Consider the following 20,784-nt stretch of genomic DNA (forward strand, 5'->3'; position numbering starts at 1 on the left):
CTGAGACTCTGCCAGGAACGACAGGGCTGGACTTCTCTCCTGAGGATGAGAGGAGGCAGTGAGCGCTGCTAGGGGAGTTTCCAGGAACAGGGAAAAAAAAAAAAAAAGATTTGATTGCATGCTATATTAGTATGACCAAGGGCAAATTTACAAAAGGCCAAATGCATTAGAAACACCCTACAGCAGGAGTTCTCAACCTGTAGGCTGTGATCCCTGGGTGCCTAAGACTTCTGGAAGACGGATAGTTACATTAAGATTCATAACAGGCACACCTGTAGTACCAGCACTCAGGGAGGCAGAAGTAGATGGATCTCTGTGAGTTCGAGGTCAGCCTGTTCTACAAAATGAGTCCAGGACAGTCAAGGCTACACAGAGAAACCCTGTCTCTAAAAACCAAACTGACCAACTAAACCACCCCAAAAAGATTCGTAACAGTAGCAAAATTAGTTATGAAGTAACAATGAAAATAAGTTTATGGTTGAGGGTTGGCACGACACAAGAAACTAACTGTATTAAGGGTCCCAGCATTAAGAATGTTGAGAAGCACTGTCCTCGGGGCTCAGACGGTGCCCAGATGGTAGAGTACCTGACTGGCATGAACCAGGGCCTGGCTTCCATCCCCAACATCCCACAATTGGGCGTGTCAGTGTTCTAGCATCTGGAAGGTCCGAGACAGAGGCTCACATCTGTAATTTCAGAGCCCAGAGGTAAGAGAACTGCTGTTAGGTTCAAGGTTGGCCTGGACCGTGGAGTGAATTTGAGATCAGATTTAGCTACAGTGTGAGGTCCTGTCTCAAACCGCCCCATCCCCAAACAGATCCTGGCAAAGAGGGTGCTAGAGGGGGTTATGACGGAAAGCAGCTGTCGTTAGTGGATACTGCCTGCACTTTCTTGTCTCTAAGATCTTGCTGGTAATTCTGTCCCCAAATACAAAGAGACCGTATTGGCTGGTTTTATGTCACCTTGACACAAGCTAGAATTATCTGAAGGGAAGGGACCTCAATTGGGAAAATGCCTCCATGGGGCTAGAGAGGTGGCTCAGTGGGTAAGAGAACTGAATGCTTTCCCAAAGGACCAGAGTTCAACTCCCATTCCCCACCTGGCGGCTCACACCTACCTGTAACTCCGGTTTTAGTGAATCTGACACTCTCACATAGACGTATATGCAGGCAAAACACCAGGGCACATAAAACAAAAATATACATTGAAAAAAAGTTTTGTTGTGTTTTGTTTTAAAGAGAGAAAATGATTCCACAAGATCCAACTGTAAGGCAGGGTTTTTCTGTGCCGTTCTGGCTGTCCTGGAACTCACTCTGTAGATCAAGCTGGTCTCGAACTCAGAAATCGACCTGGCTTTGCATCCCAAGTACTGGGATTAAAGGCGTGTACCACCATGTGACTGGTTAGGTGGACATTAGTGTGTGTGAATCGGACACACTCCAGTTGGTGGATGTGTCCTCGGTTGGTTTGTGGGGGCCATTCTCCCCCTCACCTTTGATTGGAGGGCATCAATGTCTGGTCTGAAAAACAGCAACAAATTAAGAACAAGCCCCCAGTCCAGTCTCCTCCCCGCTTATCTGGCCACATAACTCCACAGACGTCTCATGGCCATGGGTACTAAAGGACACCTCATATTCCGTCCTCTCCCACAGTGGCAGTGCTTGTCATCCCCCACAGGGTCCCAAATCACATCCCAGGGGAAAGAGGAATCTGGAGCACACATCACGGAGTGCTCCTGGAATCCCAGAGCTTTGGAAACTGAGGCAGGAGGGTCTCAAGTCCCAGGTCAGTCTGGTCTGCAGAATGAGATGCTGTCTTCAAGGAGGAGGACGGAGAAGAAGGGCAGAGGAAGAAAGGAGGGCAGAGGAAGGAGAAGGAAGAGAGAGGCAGAGAGGAGGAAGAGGAGGAGAGGGGAAAGGGGAGGAAGTGGTAGCCTTTAAGTCTCAACTCACCTGTCTGTTAAGCCCGCCTTCGGTACTCTGGCTCTTCCGCTTTGCTGCTGACCTGTCTGGCTCCAGGCACACAGAACAGCTCAGGAATTCCGGAGTACGGGGACAGCGTCTCTAGATGATTGTCCTTAAACTTGGAAGTTTACTAGACCACAGGGCACAAGCTCGTAAAAGGAGGAGGCACCCTGTAGGCATGCATGCAGACCCCTCAATAAACGCACACATCTTTCACAGTGGGTTTATTGAAACTGCGCACTGTAGATGAACAGCACAGGTCAGTCAAGAGCAAGAGGCGCCAACAGCTGGAGCTACAACAGTCATGGGCCTGACTGAACTGTAGACAGGCATCAGGCGTCACACGAACAGGTGTGACGTGTAAATTAGGATTCCAGTTCAAAGTAAAGAAAAGGGAACTTTGATTTTATTAAAACCGAGAGATTGAACAGTCTGTTGTTTTCACAGCCTATAAGGTCTGGAACATTCTAGGTCTCCACACAATGGGGGTTATAGGGGAATAGCCAGCTTTCCCCTTCCTTCTTTTTCTCTTCTAGCAGTTTCTCTTTATTGAAATGGGGTCTTGATATGAAGCCCAGACTGACCTTGAACTCAAAACTCAGATCCTCCTGCCTCGGCCTCCCCGAGTCCCGGGATTACAGCCTCCAGCCTTCTCGCGCCTCACTGGAGTGCCGAGCCCCACTGCGCCTCCTTCTTGCTTAGCTTCATGATGGAGAAGAGCTGCTCGCAGATGTGGGTGCTGCTGAACATGGACAGCATCTTGGCGCAGTGGCTCCTGTACTTGGGGTAACTGCTCCAGAGGTGCTTGTAGAAGTCAGGGACACCCACCTTGTCGTACTTGGTCCTCAGCGCCGTATTGCACTGCAGGTCGATCAGCTCCATCTGGAGCTCCTCGCGCACGCTCTCAATCTTGGCGGAGAACGGGGAGCTGAACAGGGCGAGCTCGCTCTCACACGCTTTGAAATCCGCCAGCCGCTTCTGGAACTCGGCCTTCAGTTCTGCGATCTTGGGGATGTAGTTGAGCCCGTCGCTCTCGCTCTGGGAAACGGATTTCAGCGTGGGGAAGTGGGCCAGGTTGTTCCTGGCCAGGTGCGTCTCCCAGAGGCACAGTTTCGCCAGGAAAGCCCGGATGAAGTCATACATCTGGGTCACGATCTGCGGATGGCCTTGGAGGGAGGCGTCCAGGGTGTTGAGGTGAGTTGTCATGTCCACTAGGAAGGCCAAGTCCAGGATCCAGTCCCGGGAGCTGAGCTGGGGCACAGGTTTGCCCCGGGAAGACATGAACGAGTCTATCTCCTCTAGGGATTCGAAGAACCTCCTGAGGACCAAGCCCCGGCCTAGCCACTTGAGAGCTGTGTGGTACAGCAGGCTGCCATACTGACTGTCCAGCTCATAGAGCAGTGTCGTGAAGTCGCCATGGTTCAGGCCGCGGGAGCAGATCCAGTTCACGGAGTCCACCACCACGTCCATGACGTGGCCCATCCTTAACTTCTGGGCGCACAGCCATTCTGGGTGAATGATACAGCGCACGGACTTGAGGTCCGCTCCCTTGCAACACGAGGCCGCCTTGGCTCTGAGCTTCGTCACCAGCCCGCTGTTGGCATCCACCATGGCCGGCGTGCCCGTGGAGGCCACGCTCACCAGCTTGGACCAGTCGATACTGAACTTCTTAAGACTCGTCTCTACGCGCTGGAATATCTCATTCCCGGACTTGGCGCCTGTCATGGGCACAGTGTCTAAAAGCTCCTCGGACACATCGAAGTTGTCGTCGACGCCGCGGATGAAGATGGCCAGCTGGGTGGTGTCGTTGATATCCGTAATCTCATCGATGGCGATAGAGTAAGCCACAAACGACCGGATTTTCTGTCGTAACTTCTCCCATAAGCTCCCGGCCACGTCTTCCACCGGCGGCACCACGGTGTTCGTGGATGGATTTGCGTACGCTAATGCTTGCTCGGGGCACACGATCTCCGAGGCCCCCAGGAGATACTTCCGCAGTCCCCTTTTCAGCTCTCGAAGCTTCTCGTCCCGTGCTTGCCCCGAGTACTGGTCATAGTGGCGGCTGTGGTTGGTCTGGTAGTGGCGCCGCAGGTTGTACTCCTTGGACACTGACACACTCTGCTTGCAGATCAAACACGTGGGGGTGCTCTGCACTTCTATGAAGAAATAAGCTCGCTCCCACTTTTCTTGAAACACGCGGCCCTCCTGGTCTATCTTCCGTTTTCCCACTTTATAGAGACATGAATGGTGATTTTACAGCTCTGTCTCTTGCCCTGATATATTTTACTTTTGAGAGAGGATCTCCTGATAGGCGAGCGGGCCTCAAACTTACTAGGTAGCCAGCGGTGATTTTGAATTTTTGATTCTCTTGCCTCCACCTCCTAAATGTGAGATTACTAGCATATGCCACTATGCCTGGCTTCTCTCGGGATTTTTTTGTTTGTTGATTTTGTTTTGTTTGTTTGTTTGTTTCTTTGTGTGTGTGTGTGTGTTTTTGAGACAGGGTTTCTCTATGTATCCTAGGCTGTCCTGGACTCACTTTTGTAGTCCAGGCTGGCCTCGAACTCACAGCGATCCACCTGCCTCTGCCTCCCGAGTGCTGGGATTAAAGGCTTGCGCCACCACGCCCGGCTTTGTTTGTTTGTTTTTGAGGTAGGATATCTCTAGATAATCCAGGGTGTCCCGGAACTTACTATGTAGGCCAGGCTGGTCTCAACTCACAGATCCACCTGTCTCTGCCTCCTGAGTGCTGAGATCAAAGGTGTGTATCACCATGCCTGGCTCTTTTGAGACTACCTACTCTGTAGCTCAAGCTGGCCTTGAACTCTTAGTGGGAACCTTGCCTCAGCCTCCTCAGTGCCTGGCTCACAGTGTGTGCCACCTTGCCTAACTTACAGAAGAGGTTTGAAATATTAAAGAAAGGCTCAAGCAAAGGCGCTATGTGACTTCCCTGGTGTAGATCTCCAAAGACTCAGGGTCAACTCAGACCCCCACCTAGCTCACGAGAGGAGTGTGGTTAAGTATGCGTGTGTTGGTGGGGTTTGTGGGTTTTTCATTTTGTTTTGTTTTTGTTTTTTCAGACACGGTCTACTCTGTAGACCAGGCTAGCCTAGAACTCATGTAATTTTCCTAGATCAGCCTCCCTAGTGCTGGGATTATAGACCTGAGTCACCACCATACCTGGCTCCATGTGTTAGGGTTGATAAGTGGAACAGTTCCTGAGAGCACACATATGAAAATTTATCATAAGAAAATGTGGTTGGGGGCTGGAGAGATGGCTCAGTGGGTAAAAGCACTCACTGCTTGCTCTTCCGGAGGTCTTGAGTTCAATTCCCAGCAACCACATGGTGGCTCACAACCATCTATAATGTGATCTAATACCCTCTTCTGGCCTGCAGGAGTACACACAGAGTGCTGTACACATAACAAATAAATAAATAAATCTTAAAAAAAAAAGAAAAGAAAATGTGGTTGAGGGTTGAGGGTGTGACAGAGTGCTTGCCTACTATGTGTGAAGAGCCCCCCCTAGCTTTGATATCCAGCACCATATAGAACCAGGGATGGTGCCATAGTCTGTGACCTAGAACCAGGGATCTTTGGGAGTTTCCAGGCCAGCCAACTACACATTGAGACCTCATCTCAAACAATAATAAAAAGCAACCAAAAAAGGGAACTAAAACGAAAAGTAAACTGGGGCATTGGAGGTAGTTCAAAGGTAGAGTGCTTGTCTAACGTGTGTGAGACCTTGGTACCAACCCCAGCCCTTTGACAACAAAGCAAAACCCAAGGTTAAAAAAAAAAAGCACATTTGAAAGGCTGTGTGATGTACTGGAAGGATCCAGGCTGCAGACATCAGACCCTGAGGTAAGTGCCCACCATGGCGCTCCACAAAGCACTGTGTCTTACTTCACAGAGTACTCACCGTTACTAAATTCAAGTCCAGGAAGTGGTCTGCGGGGAGACATGGGAGAAAGAGGGGGAGCTTGTTTTCCTTCTGCCCAGCCAGCTGTGTCTCCACACTTTTGGTGTGGTCTCCACACAATGCTAGGCAAAGCAGGAAGTCAGGCTGAGGGGCGTAACCCACGATGGTCAGTCAGCAAGACGAGGTGGGTAAGGAGGCTTGCCACCAAACCTCAGAGCTCAGTCTCTGGGGCCCACAGGGTAGGAAGAAAGAACTGACTTCCACAAGTTGTCCTCACACACGTGCCATGACAAGCCCCTCATAAATAATTATAAGAAATAATAAGGGGACGGGAGAGATGGCTGCTCTTCCAAAAGTCCAATTCCCAGCAACCACATGGTGGCTCACAACCATCTATAATGAGATCTGGTGCCCTCTTCTGGCATGCCGGTGTACATGCAGGCAAACACTGTACACATAATAAATAAATCTTTAAAAAAAGATAGAAAGAAAGAAAGAAAGGAAGGAAGGAAGAAAGAAAGCCAGGCAGTGGTGGTGCGTGCATTTAATCTCAGCACTCAGGAGGCAGAGGCAGGCAGACTTTATAAGTTCAAGGCCAGCCTAGTCTACAAAGCAAGTCCAGGAGAGCCAAGTCTACACAGAGAAACCCTGTCTCGAAAAACCAAAAAAGAAAAAAATGAAAAAAGAAAGAAAGAAAGAAAGAAATAATAAAAGGAAGAGGACAAGAGACACAGCTGCAGAAGGGAGCGTGAAGTGCAGCTCCTCTCACCCTGCTGGCCGCCTGGCCCAGCTCCTGAACTGCCCACCTCCAGTTTGCTCTCGTGTGGAGCTGGGACTCACTCACCTAATGACTGTGAACTTGATGAAGTCTGCAGCATCCAGGATCCTCCTCATGGAGCTGATCTCCAGGTACCCGGGGGCTTTGAACACCACCCCTGGGGGCATGCCGTCGATCACCACACAGCCGGGGTTGAAGGTGATTTTCCTGTAGGGAACCTTCACTGGGAAGTCCACTCCGATCGCCTCCCCTGTGATGAGAGGTGGGATGTGGTATACATTTCCAGTCAGGGTCTATGGTAGCCCAGGCTGGACTTTAACTCAAAGCAATCCTCCTGCCCCTACACCTCCTCAGTACTCAGGTTGCATGCCAGGCTGTCCACGCTTTGTCTTTAATGGCAAGCTCTGAGCTGGACCTGGAGGAGCCCAGAGGTAGGATCACTGGAGTCTAAGGGTTCAAAGGCAGCTGGGGCAACAAAGTGGCAGGCTGTCTCCAAACCCAACGATGACTGAGCTGAGCCTGGTGACACAGGCCTAGAACCCCAGCTACTCAGGAGGCTGAACCAGGGGGATCAAAAGTTCTAGGACCACCTGCTCTGTGGAGCCTTTTGAACTACCTGTAATAGCACATGCTTGTGACCCTGGCACTTTCAAGGCTGATGCAATATCTTGATTGAATTCAAGACTAGCTAGCCTGCGTTGTACAGCCAGGCCATGTCTCAAAAATAAATAAATAAAAAGTATTTTGGTTAGAGATTATAATAGGCCTGGAGTACTTTCTTTCTTTCTTTTCTTTTCTTTTTTTTTTTTTTTTTTGAGACAGGGTTTTTGTTGTTGTTTGTTTTCAAGACAGGTTTTCTCTGTATAGTCTTTGCTGTCCTGGAACTTTCTTTGTAGACAAGGCTGGCCTCGAACTCATGGAGATCCACTTGCCTCCACCACTGCCTGGCAACTAGAGTACTTCCAACGCTCAGTACTTCACAAAGGGATGGACGGGGTAAAAGTTATAAATTTTGGAGACGTGGAACTGGAGAGACAGCTCAGCAGTTAAGAGCACTTGCTGTTCTTCCAAAGAACTGAGCTCGAGTTCCATCACCCATATCAGGCAGCTCACAACTGCCTGTAGCTCTAGTGCCAAGGGATCTGACGCCCTCTTCTGGCCTCTAAGGACACTGCACTCACATGCACATGCCACTCTCTCACACACACACACACATAATTTAACAAATACATACATTTTGGACGTGTAGCAATGCAGAAGCTTACCAAATTTTCGACTGAAGAGGTCGTTCACTTGTTCTCGCAGCTGTTTGATTTTCTCGATGCCTGACAGTCTCTCCTTCTCATCATCTGAAAATCAGTGGAAAGAGCAGACCAGGCTCATGCATACATTTTTTTTCCTTCTAAGACAGATATTGGCAGAAATGCCTGGTAGCACTTTACCTGTCTTATCGCTTAGTTACCCGAGTGCAACAACTACGCCGTTGGGAAATTCACAAAATGGAAGCCATTAGGGATGATGTTCTTCCAAATGGCAACTCCACAGAAGCACACCCCATGTTACTTTAACATTTTTAAACTTTGTATTCATGTGTGTGCCACAAGCACGCCAGTACCTATGGAGGTTAGCGGAGGAGATGGCATGCTCGGGAGCTACAGGGGGGTGTGAGCAGTTGTGGGATGGGAACAGAACCCTGGTCCTCTGCAATAGCAGCAATCCCTCGCAGCCACGAGCCATCTCCAGCCCCTGCTTGTGCCACTTTTGAGGAACATCTTCAACGCTGAGGAAAACAAGGGTGCATCTCTCCCCCATGGCCTTCAACACTGTCATGCAGACCTCAGCTCACTCAATAGACAAGAAGTGATGCTAGGACTAGAAGGGAATATTTTTCTTTTCTTTTTCTTTCTTTCTTTTTTTTGGGGGGGGTGGTTTCAAGACAGGGTTTTGCTGTGTATCCTTGGCTGTCCTGGACAGGCTATCCTCGAACTCACAGATATCTGCCTGCCTCTACCTCCCTAGTGCTGGGATTAAAGGTGTACACCACCATGCCCAGCTTGTTTTTTGTTTTTTCAAGACAGGGTTTCACTGTGTAGCACTACCTGTCCTGGAAATTGCTCCATAGACCAGAGTCAGATCCACTTGCCTCTGCCTCTTGAGTGCTGAGATTAAATGTGTGCACTGCCATGCCTGGCTGTTAATAAAACATTTTAAAAAGCTTGGTGGTATGGCGGTGCATACCTCCCAGTATTCAGGAGATGGAGGCCAGCCTATGTTTAGAGGCCAGCCTGTTACACAGTGAGTTCCAGGTCAGCCGAGACTACATAGTGAGACCCTGTCTCAAAAATTAAATAAAAAAAATTTTTTTTAAAAGAGTGGGGACCCAGCACTCGGGAGGCAGAGTTGGGCGGATCGCTGTGAGTTCGAGGCCAGCCTGGTCTACAAAGTGAGTCCAGAACAGCCAAGGCTACAAAGAGACCCTGACTTGAAAAAAAAAAAAAAAAACCAAAAAAAAAAAAAAAAATTAAAAGAGTGGGGCAGGGAATGGCTGGAGAGATGATGCCACAGCTAAGAGCACTGGCTGCTCTTGCAGAGGGCCTGGTTCCTTTCCCAGCACACACATGGTGGTTCACAACCATCCTCACCCTCATCTGAATTCCATGGGCACTAGGTATGTACACCCAGGCAAGACACATACTCAGAAAACAAATGCATCAAGATAAATTAAAATTAAATGATTAGTGGGGGCACATGTCTTTAATCCCAGTACTTGAGAAGAAGAGGCAGGTGGATCTCAGAGTTCAAGACATCTTGGTCTACAGAGTGTGTTCCAGGACAATTTCAAGGGATCTAGTGCCCTCTGGTGGTCTCTACACAAACTACATTCACATGGCAGACAAAGGCACATACATACACATAAATAAGGGAAACAACCTTTTCAAAAAGAAACATGTGGTGGCACACGCCTTTAATCCCAGCACTCGGGAGGCAGAGGCAGGTGGATCGCTGTGAGTTCGAGGCCAGCCTGGCCTACAAAGTGAGTCCAGGATGGCCAAGGCTACACAGAGAAACCCTGTCTCCGAAAAAACAAAAGAAAACAAAACAAAACAAATGATGACAATAAGTGAGTGTCTCTACCTGGAACTGTCACCTGCACAATCCTAAGATCTTCAACACCTGCTGCAGAATTCACACTGTTGGACGGATTTGCATTTCCTTGAGAGAGAAGAAAAGAGTTGGAGTGGACACAAAATTGGCTAGTCTCTGAAAAATACCCAAGTGTTACTTGAAGAGAAATGCAGATTAGATGCTCTCCCACCCCACCCCTGTCCCCAGCACAGGGAGCAGCAGTGTGGAGAGGTGAAGGGATGGTTAACCTTGAAGGTCAGTTTGACTAGACATGTAGGTGAGCGTGCTTCCAGAGGCTAAATGGAGGCGGGAAGCCTCATCCTGATGTTGGGGCACCACCCCATGTTCTGGGGACCCAGACAGAATAAAAAAGAGAGTGAGCTGAGCACCAGCATCTGTCTGCTTCCTGACTGTGCATACAATGGGGCCGGCTTCCTCACCCTGTGCCTCCTATACCTTAGAGGCTGTCTCCCCTCAAACTGTGAGACACAAGGGACACTGCCTCCTTTAAGGTGCTGATCTTCTTAGAAAAATACCTTTCTATTTATGTGGTTGAATGTGTGTCTATGTTGGGATCTGTGCATGGGAGTACAGCGGAGGCCGGAAGAGGGTACTGGATGCCCTGGAGCTGGAGTTATAGGCAGTTGTGAGCCCCCAAGTCATGGGTGCTGGGAAGCAAACTCAGGTCCTCTGGGCATGAGCAGCTTTTAACTGCTGAGCCATGTCTCCAGTTCCTTTGTCCTAGTCTTGTTTAAGACAGGGCTTCTCAGCTGGGTGGTGGTGGCACACGCCTTTAATCCCAGCATTTGGGAGGCAGAGGCAGGTGGATCCCTGTGAGTTCGAGGCCAGCCTGGTCTACAATGCAAGTCCAGGACAACCAAGGCTACAAAGGGAAACTCTGTCTCAAAAACCAAAACCAAAAACAAAAAAAAAAACCCATAAAGATGGAAGGGGAGAGGAGACTTCATCGAGTTGTCCTCTGACTCTGTGCTGTGGCATGGGCATCTGTCTTAGTTACTTTTCGATTGCTGTGATAAGACACCATTGACAAGGCATCTTACAGAAGGAGAAGCTTATTTGGTTTATGACTTCAGAGGGCTAGAGTCCATGACCATCATGGCAGAAAGCATGGCAGCAGGCTGGCAGGCATGGTGGGAGAGCAACAGCTAAGAGCTCACATCTTAATCCACAAGCATGAGGCAGAGAGAGCTAACCGGAAATGAAACCTCAAAGCCCACCTCCAGTGACACACCTCCTCCACCAAGGCCACACCTCCTAATCCTTCCCAAACAGTTCCATCAACTAGGGACCTAGTGTTTAAACATATGAGCCTAGGGGGCCATTCTTATCTGTAGTGAGACTATTGGTTTCTTTAGAAAGCCAGTTATGGCCGGGCGTGGTGGCGCATGCCTTTAATTCTAGCACTTGGGAGGCAGAGGCAGGCAGGTTGCTGTGAGTTCGAGGCCAGCCAGGTCTACAAAGCAAGTGCAGGACAGCCAAGGCTACAGAGAGACCCTGTCTCGAAAAAAAAAAGGGGGGGAAAAGCCAGTTATGGCCAGGTGTGGTGGTATAGGCCTTTAATCCCAGCACTCAGGGAGGCAAAGGCAGGCGATTGCTGTGAGTTCAAGGCCAGCCTGGTCTACAAAGTGAGTCCAGGATAGCCAAGGATACACAGGGAAACCCTGTCTCGAAAAACTACCACAGCACCCAACACACTCATGCATGTGAACACACACTGATGCCACAGCACCCAACACACTCATGCATGTGAACACACACTGATGCCACAGCACCCAACACACTCATGCATGTGAACACACAGTGACATCAATCTCTGTCCTCCAATAACCATTTCAGAAACAGCAAAAGCCGGCCTGACCATGTGACAATCACAGCAAAAGTCGCGCTGACCATGTGACAATCACAAATGTTTTCACCTTACCTTCCATTTTCACATTAGCCTCAGAGTCCTCATTTGTCTCTGAAGAGACCAACGTAGTAGACTCTTGAAAAGAAAAGTACTAAAATGACATCCATTATTAAGTAATCTCAGGTTCCAACACTTTATTGTCCCTGTCCCCAACCGTCACCCACCCAAATCTATCCTCACCTCAGAGTTTTGTTTTGTTTTGAGTCAAAAATTCACTTTGTAGACCAGGCTGGACTCCTTTTAGAATTTTTTTTAAAGGTTATTTTATGTATATGAGTGTTTACATGTTTGTATGTATACTGTGTGTGTGTATGTGTGTGTGTGTATGTGTGTGTGTGTGTGTGTGTGTGTGTATGTGTATGTGTGTGTGTATGTCATAAGATGTCAGATCTCCTAGAACTGGAGTCACAGTTGTAAGCAGCTGTGTCGGTTCTGGAATCTGAACTCAGGTCCTCTGGAAGAGCAGCAAAGTTTTGTAACTGCTGAGCCATCTCTCCAGCCACTACACTTGAAATTTTATGTATGTTTTACACATACTAAACACACAATGAACTAATTTTGTTTGGTGGGGGGGGGTCTTATTTTGTTTGTTTGTTTGGTTTTCGAGACAGGGTTTCTCTGTGTAGCCTTGGCTGTCCTGGAACTCGCTTTGTAGACCAGGCTGGGCTCGAACTCATACAGATTCGCCTCCGGAGTGCTGGGATTAAAGGCGTGCACCACCACTGCCTGGCTGGCTGGTTCAGTTGTTCACATTCTAATCCCAGCTTTAAGGAAGCTGAGGCAGAAGGATTTCACTTCTGATGCCAGCCTGAACTGTATGCTCAAAGCCTGTCTTCTAAGGAAAGAGGGCTGGGTGTGATCACGCGTGCGAGCTTTGTGAGTTTGAGGCCAGACTGGTTTAATAGTGAGTTCCAGGCTGGCCACAGCTATAGAGTGAGGCCCTATCTAAAAACAAAACAAAAAGAAAAGAAAAGAAAAGAAAAGCCAGATGTGGGCTTCCACACCGTCCTCCCACATGCAAAGGCAGCGAGGGCCGCTCCAAATTTGAGGCCAGATATATGGTGAGCCTAAACCTGGGCTGCCTAGATACTCTGTAAGCAAACAAAAAGACCTACTGTGGTAAGGCCACAGCAGGCAGCAGCAGTGTGAGGTTCCCACTTACAGATCAGGAACCGGGAGCCCGCAGCCCTTAATGCTGCTTCCTAAGACAGCATGCCAGAAGCCACTTTGTTTCCCATGTGTTTTGGGGGGTGGGAGGCTTCATTTTCTAACCTTCGGATGGTAACTCCATTTCTATGACTTCACAGCTGGTGGAAGAATGCTGGCTTCCTGAAAGGAGAAAAAGCAATCTACAGCTCAGAGAGAAACACAGCTCATACAGAAGTCACTGGGGCCGTCCAGATGCCTCAGCAGGTTAAGGTGCTGTGGCCAAGCCTGACGACCTGAGTTAAGAGTCCCGGGATCCATCTTATGAATGGAGGGGAATTGTCCTCTGATCTCCACTTGAGCACTACAGCACTTCCCTCCTTTCCCCACCAATAAGTAAATAAAAATGTAACGAAACGTTTAGAATAAAACAAAGAAGCCACTGAATGCAATGGAAATGTTTCCAAGACTGGGGTGTGGCTCAGTATAAAGAGTGCCCACCTAGCATGCAGGAAGTCCTGGGCCCAACCTCCAGCGCCACATAAAACCGGGAGGGGCATCGCCTCGGATCCCAGCACTCAGGAGGTGGAGACAGGAGGATGGGGGTGTAGGACATAGTAAGTTTGGGGCCAGCCTGGGCTACATGAGACCTTGCCTCAATAAAACAAAACAAGATAAAATAAAAAAGAGAAGTTAGCAGGGCGGTGGTGGCACACGCCTTAATCCCAGCATTTGGCAGGCAGATCTCTGAGTTCGAGGCCAGTCTGGTCTACAAAGCAAGTTCTAGGACAGCTAGGGCTACACAGAGAAATGGTGTCTTAAAAACCAAAACCAAAAAAATGATTTTTTTTTAAACGCTCATTTATCTATTGTGTATATGCAAATGTGTGGGAGCAAATGCCTGAATGCCACAGAGATTGTGTGGCGGTCAGAGGTCAGTTTGTATGGGTTGATTCTCTCCTTCAAACATGTGGGTGCCGGGGATGAACTCGGGTCAGCAAACTTGGTGGCAGGAACATTAACCACTGATCTTCTTGCCAGTCCTCTATTTTTGTTGTTTTTATAGGAAAAAAATTATTTTGAAATCACTGTAATTTAGAAATAGAAAACAGTTGAGGAAGAGGGGAGAAATGAGCACACAGCATCCAGGCAAATCTACCTCATGAGTTTCTCACGCCCCCACTTATTCACTAGTTCCCACGGTGATGACGCATTCAGCCACCCACAGTAGTGCTAGTTACGGGGATATGGGCCCCATCACAGCAATCCTACTGCTGTGGCCACGGCAATCTTCTGGAATCGCTTATTTATTCGTTTGTTTAATGTAATGGGTTTGTCTGCATGTACATCTGCACACTAGAAGAGGGTGTCAGATCCCACAGGACTACAGTTACAGTAGTCCATGTAGTCATATAGATGGTTGTGAGCCACCAGGTGGTTGCCGGGAGTTGAACTCAGGACCTCTGGAAGAGCAGCCAGTGCTCTTAACCACTGAGCCATCTCTCCAGCCTGGTTTTCTTTTTTTTTTTTTCTTTTCTTTTCCAGACAGGGTTTCTCTTTGTAGCCCTGGCTGTCCTGGACTCGCTCTGTAGACCAGACTAGCCTCCAACTCACAGAGATCCACCTGCCTCTGCCTCCCCATATGCCACTGTGCCTGGCTAGCTTGGTTTTCTTAATTTTTGAGAGAGGGTCTCATGTAGCCCGGGCTTGAACTTGCTATATAATCAAGAATAACCTTAAACTTGACATTCTCCTGCCTTTACCTTCTGAGCACTGGGACAACAAATGTGCCCCACAAATGCTCCCTTGTATTTAAGGTAAATCCCATTCACCATTTAATTCAGAAGGCAACTTGCTAGTCTAGGTCAACACACATACATCTGTTTTGTGGGGTGTGTAGTATCTTCACGTGTGTGTGTGTGTGTGTGTGTGTGTGTGTGTGTGTGTGTGTGTGTGTTCAGGTGTGTGCTTGTGCAGAGGTCGGGGAGGATAGCCCATGTCCTGCTTGATCACTCGCCACCTTATCCCCTTGAGACAGGAGCTAGGTCAGCAAGCCCCAGATATCCTCTTATCCGCCCGCCTCCCAGTGCTGATGTTCCAGGCATCCACGCACGACATGCTCTTTTGCATGGGTTCTGGGGATTAGAACTCGGGTCCTCATGCTTGCCCACTGAGCCATCATCCTGTGCCCCTCGTTCATCTGTATCAGCTCTTAGATGAGTGGCGGTCACCAACAGCATTACCTTGCATGTTCCATTGGTAGTAATTAGGATCTTCTGACTCCGTCTTGACTAACACGGCTGCGGCCTTTGGTGAAGTGCCTGTGAGCACAATAGGGGGCACAGTTGGGGGCAGGTGAGCAGAGGCAGCTAAAAGAACATGAGGGTTGGTGGGAATGGCGCTGCGAGCCTGTCATCCCAGCACTGGGGAGGCAGAGGCAGAAGCAGGAGAATCACAAGCTCGGGATCCTCTTTGGAAGCAGGATGTGATGGCACACACCTTTAGTCCCAGCATTCCAGAGGCTGAGGCATACAGATCTCTATGAGTTCAAGGCCAGCCTCACACACATGGACTGAGTCTTAAAATCCTCTTTAGCTAACAGTAAATTGGAGGCCAGGCAGGAGGGCCAAGCCTAAATGACCCAAAGATTTCCAAGTAGCTTCCGGATCTCAACGGTCCCATCACCTCCCAGTGTGTCCCTGGTGAACAAGAGTTTAACCCTGGCCCCCGTGGGGAACATGCAAGACCACACAGACTCTAGTGATAGCCCTGGAGACAAGAGAAACAAAGCCAGGAGGAAGAGATGAGCCAAGTGTCACAGCTGAGCAGAACTGAGTTGTGACGTGTGCATCTCAGTCCCAACATGGTGGCTTTCCACTTTCCACTCCTTCCTGGTTGACTCTGGAGATGAGTCCTTCCCCAGTCTCAGCTGTCTTTGGCTTGCCAGAGAATTTAAAAAACAAACACCCCAGCTGCATGGTGGCATAACATTGTAATCTCAGCACTTAGGAAGGCATAGGCAGGTGGATTGCTGTGAGTTCAAGGCCAGCCTGGTTTATGAAGGGAGTCCAGGATTAGCCAGGGCTACACAGAGAAACCCTGTCTTGAAAAACCAAACCAAACCAAACCAAACCAACACCCCAAAACTATATAGGAACTGGAGATATGGGAAAGTGGCTAAGAGCACACATTATGCAGTCATAAGGACTGATTTCAGGTCCCAGAACCCACAAAGCGAGCCAGGCATCCCTAGCAAGGAGGATTACACCTGTAATCCTAGCTCCAAATGCAATAGAAACAGGAGGATTGCTGGGACTTGCGGGCTTCCAGAAAACGTGAGTGTTGGGTTCGGGGAGAGACACTGCATCAAGGATGGCTGGAGAGACAGAGAAAATCACCAAATGCCTTATTCTGGCTTCAGTACAAGCAGAGGTGTGCACACCTGCACATGCACACTCAGCAAACACGCCGAAGCTGTATGTGGTGGCTCACACATGTAACTCCATTTATTTATTTAGATGGGTGTTTTTTTTTCTGCATGTACATGTCTACACACCAGGAGAGGGCATCGGATCCCATGAGACTCCTGGTATAGACAGTTGTGAGCTACCATGTGGGTGTTGGGAACCAAGCCCAGGTCCCCTGGAAGAACAGGGATGCTCTAAGCGGCTTTTGTTCTTCTGTGTGTGGTGTATGCATACATCCACACATGCCACACCCACACGTGCCACACCCACACGTGCCACACCCACACGTGCCACATCCACACATGCCACATCCACACAGGCAACATCCACACATGCCACATCCACACATGCCACATCCACACATGCCATGGAGTGCAGTGTGTGGAGGCAGCTTGTGGGAGCTGGTTTTCTTCTTATAGGATGTGGAAACTGGGGCCGGAACTCAGGTCATTAGGCAAGTGCCTTTGCCTGCTGAGCCATCTCACTGGCCAGGGCCAAACATTTCAGATAAGCAGTACTTATCTATTAGTCTATAACTATTGTCCTGGTTAGGGTTTCTCTGTGCAGCCTTGACTGTCCTGGAAGTCACTTTGTAGACCAGGTTGGCCTTGAACTCTGAAATCCACCTGCCTCTTGTCTCTCAAGTGCTAGGGTTAAAGGCATGCGCCACCGCCACCACCCATCAGGCTATGGTTAAATACTTAATAGTCTTTTTTCTTTTTCTTTTTTTCTTTTTTTTTCTTTTTGGAGACAGGGTTTCTCTCTGTGTAGCCTTGGCTGCCCTGGACTCACTTTGTAGACCAGGCTGGCCTCGAACTCACAGTGATCCACCTGCCTCTGCCTCCTGAGTGCTGGGAGTAAAGGCATGCGCCACCACGCCCAGCTCTAATAGTCTTTTTTATAAAAGTAAATTTAAAAGTTGTCATTCAAATGATAACCTGCTAAACATTTGATTGTCAAGCATCAGTGCACGTACCAGAATCTTCCATGGGTTCAGCTTTCACACTCACGGGGCCATAGCTGCAAGGAAAAGGGAACCCAGGTCAAAAAATTAGGGCAGAACTGGGTGTGATGGCGCACACCTTTAATCCCAGCATTTAGGAGGCAGAGGCAAATGGAACTCTGAGTTCAAGGCCAGCCTGGTCTACAGAGTGAGTTCCAAGAGAGCTAGGGATACTTGGAGAAACCCTGTCTCAAAAAAACCAAAATCCATAAAAAGACAGGTAGACGGGTAGATAGGTAGGTAGGTCAGGATTTTTGTTTATTTGGTTTTTTTTTTTATGTGTTCGAGTGTTTGTCTGCATGTAGGTATGTATCTATGGAGGTTAGAGAGCATGTCAGATACCTGTAACCAAGTTACAGGTAACATAAACTACCTGATATGAGTGCTGGAAACCAAAATGGAGTCCTCTAGAAGAGCAGGAGTCAATCTTAAACGCTAAGCCATTTCTGTAACCCTTACCAGCCACTTACACCCCCCCCTTTTTTTTACACAGGTGTCATGTGGGTGTCCTCAAATTATGTAACCAAGGATGCCCTTGAATTCCAGATCATCTTGCCTTCCCTCTCTGTCTTTCACTATTCCTGGTTTATGATGTAGTCTATGCCTTTATTTATTACTTTTTTTTTTTTTTACCTGTCATTTGGTGCTAGTGCTGGCCTCTCGGCATCTGTCACCATCCCAAGGCCACCTGTGTAAGAACGGAAACGTACACATCACTCTCTCTCAGAGGCATGGAACAGGACTCACATTCAAGGCCACATCCTTGGAAAGCCAACAGAAGAAGGAAGAATTCTAACCTCAAGGCCATCCTAGGATGCTAGCTGAGGAGGAGGCCACGCAAAAACAGCCCTGCTTACCATAGCAGCTGGTGAGCTATGCTGGAAGTGGGCAGACAGTGCCATGAGTGTAGGTATGGACCCCAGCCTGGCCACTCCCCAGCCAGGTCACCTGGCGGGCACTACACTAGCCTGCCTGCTTCTTCATGGGCACCTGAGGGTTAGTGAGCAGAGGGTCCTCCACATCCAGGGGTTCCCACCCCCCAGGGCCCCAGCACAGGCCGAGGAGACTCCAGAAACAAACAAACCAACCAATGTCCCGGACATGCAGAGTTTTTTTTGTGTTATCACTGTTTCCTGAACAATACATTACCTTTGGGTTTTTGTTTCTTATGATAGGTAACCCAAGCTGGCCTGAAATATCCTGGGTAGCTGAGGATAACCCTGAACTCTTGATCTTCCTACCTTCACCTCCAAAGTGCAGGAATTTCTTTTCTCCTTCTTGTTTTTCTTTTTCTTCCTTTTTGACACAGGGTTTCTCTGTATAGCTCTGGCTGTTCTGGAACTTGCTCTATACACCAGGCTGGCCTCAAACTCAGAGAGATGCACCAGTCTCTGCCTCCTGAGTGCTGGAATTAAAGGCATACGCCACCACCGCTGGGTTCCTTCTTGCTTTTAAAACTTCTTTCTTTACTTGGATTATGACTTCTTGCTTTTCTAATTTTTATTTTTCTGTTTTATTTTTGGTGCTGAGGATCAAGCCCAGGGCAGGGCCCTTCACACGCTAGGCAAGTGCTCTAGCACTGAGGTCCGTCTCCTCAGCCCTTTTTTTGTTTGTCTGCAATGAGTTATCGTCACATAGTTTAGGCTGGCCTGGAACTCATTCTGCGGCCCAGGCAGGCCTCAAACCTGTTATTCTCCTGCCTCAGCCTCCCCAGCACTGGGATGACAGCCCTTAGCCATCATGCCAGCCAGGCTAACGTTTACCACCCTTCCCTGTTACTGGGCATTCTAAGCGGGCTCAGTTAGATTAAGGACCCAGAATAAGCATAGGCCTCACTAGAAAATGCTCTGTCACAGTATAGAAGGGTCTGATGTCAGGACCTTAGGAGTTCTCCAGCTCCAGGGCTGACACCCCACACAGGCTGAGGAACAGCAGAACAGTGTTGCCGTGGAAGCACTGTGTGCCAGCTACTGTGTGCGACTGTTCTTTGGTAGGAAAATAGGAATTAGGGGCTTGAGAGATGGCTCAGAGGTTAAGAGCACTACCTGTTCTTCCAAAGGTCCTGAGTTCAGTTCCCAGCAACCACATGGTGGCTCACAACCATCTAAAATGAGATATGGTGCCCCCTTCTTGTGTGCAGGCAGAACGTGGTATATTTAATAAATAAATAAATCTTTTTTTTTTTAAGACTTATTTAGGGGCTGGAGAAATGGTTCAGTGGTTAAGGGTGCCACCTGCTCTTCCAGAGGTCTTGAGTTCAATTCCCAGCAAGCACATGGTGGCTCACAAACATCTATAATGTTATCTGATGCCCTCTCTGCAGATAAAGCACTCATATACAATAAATAAAATAAATAAATCTTCTTTTAAAAGGCTTATTTATTTTTACTTTTTATGTGCAGGGGCCAGTGCCTGAATGTATGTTTGTCTCATGCATGCCTGGTGCCCTCCAGAAGCAGGCATGGAGCTCATGAGCTGGAACAGCAGGCAGATGTGAGCCACTGTGTGGGTGCTGGGAAGTGAGCCCTGGTCTTCTGCACGGGTTATTAACTGCTGGAGCCTCTCGCCAGTCTTCTTTTGCATTTTTTTTGAGAGGTTGGGTTGTGGTTTTTTGTTTGTTTGTTTGTTTGTTTTTGATAAAGTGTTTCTCTGTGTAGCCTTGGTGTCCCTGGGCTTGCTTTGTAGACCAGGCTGGCCTCAAACTCACAGAGATCTGCCTGCCTCTGCATCCTGACTGCTGGGATTAAAAGTGTGTGACACCACCACCCAGCATTCATTGGATTTTTTGGAGACAGGGTTTTGCTGTGTCTCCCAGGCTGGTCTTGAACTCCGAACCCTCCTGCCTCGATCTCTCCAATGTGAGGATGACAGTGTGTGCTACCACACTGGACTCCAACTCTTAACAGGAGAAAGAGGATAAGGACCTCACGAAGACAGGTGGCCTGGAGGGGCCCATGTTGATCTAGGTACACACAATGGGAGGCACACGGTCCCTACCCCTGGACCTCCTTCCTCTACCTGGACTGTCTACCATGACACTCCCTTTAGACATCGTGCTCTGTAAACCAGAGGGGACATGGGGCTCCTGTTACATTTCCAAAGCAATACTTTAAGAAAGTAACGTGGGTGGATTCCTTCTTTCTTTCTTTTTAAGAAATGTTTTATTTACTTATTTTATGAATATGAGTGCTTTATCTTCCTGTACACCTGCATACCAGAAGTCACTAGAGGGTATAGATGATTGTGAGCCACCATGTGGTTGCCGGGACTTGAACTCAGGACCTCTGGAAAAGCAGACAGTGCTCTTGACCACTAAGCCATCTCTCCAGCCCCCTTTTCTTTCTTTTTTTTAAATACAGGGTCTTACAATGTAGCTCTGGCTGGTCTAGGGTCCACTAGATGGACCAGCCTGGCTTTGAACTCAGAGATACTCCTGCCTCTGACTTCT

General features: G+C 48.6%; 1 protein-coding gene across 4 annotated transcripts in view; it reads right to left on the bottom strand.

Annotated features, from left to right (window-relative positions):
• Positions 1-2,175: 2,175 nt before the first annotated feature.
• Positions 2,176-20,784, bottom strand: part of LOC311587123 (general transcription factor II-I repeat domain-containing protein 2) — a 33,226-nt gene continuing 14,617 nt past the window's right edge. For 2 of the 4 annotated variants that reach the window (XM_084763628.1, XM_084763627.1), the window contains 10 exons: positions 17,970-18,024; positions 17,310-17,353; positions 15,110-15,235; positions 12,993-13,049; positions 11,733-11,795; positions 9,800-9,877; positions 7,930-8,013; positions 6,731-6,914; positions 5,887-5,915; positions 2,176-4,192 (listed from right to left, as the gene is read on the bottom strand). In XM_084763628.1, the coding sequence (XP_084619754.1) occupies positions 2,625-4,192; positions 5,887-5,915; positions 6,731-6,914; positions 7,930-8,013; positions 9,800-9,877; positions 11,733-11,795; positions 12,993-13,049; positions 15,110-15,235; positions 17,310-17,353; positions 17,970-18,024 (2,288 nt within the window). In that variant the 3' untranslated portion in view covers positions 2,176-2,624. The remainder of the gene's footprint in view (positions 4,193-5,886; positions 5,916-6,730; positions 6,915-7,929; positions 8,014-9,799; positions 9,878-11,732; positions 11,796-12,992; positions 13,050-15,109; positions 15,236-17,309; positions 17,354-17,969; positions 18,025-20,784) is intronic. The other 2 variants (XM_084763629.1, XM_084763630.1) reach the window with 2 other exon arrangements.

The sequence above is a fragment of the Acomys minous genome (genome assembly GCF_964271855.1).
Source record: "Acomys minous genome assembly, chromosome: 16".
Lineage (NCBI taxonomy): Eukaryota > Metazoa > Chordata > Mammalia > Rodentia > Muridae > Acomys > Acomys minous.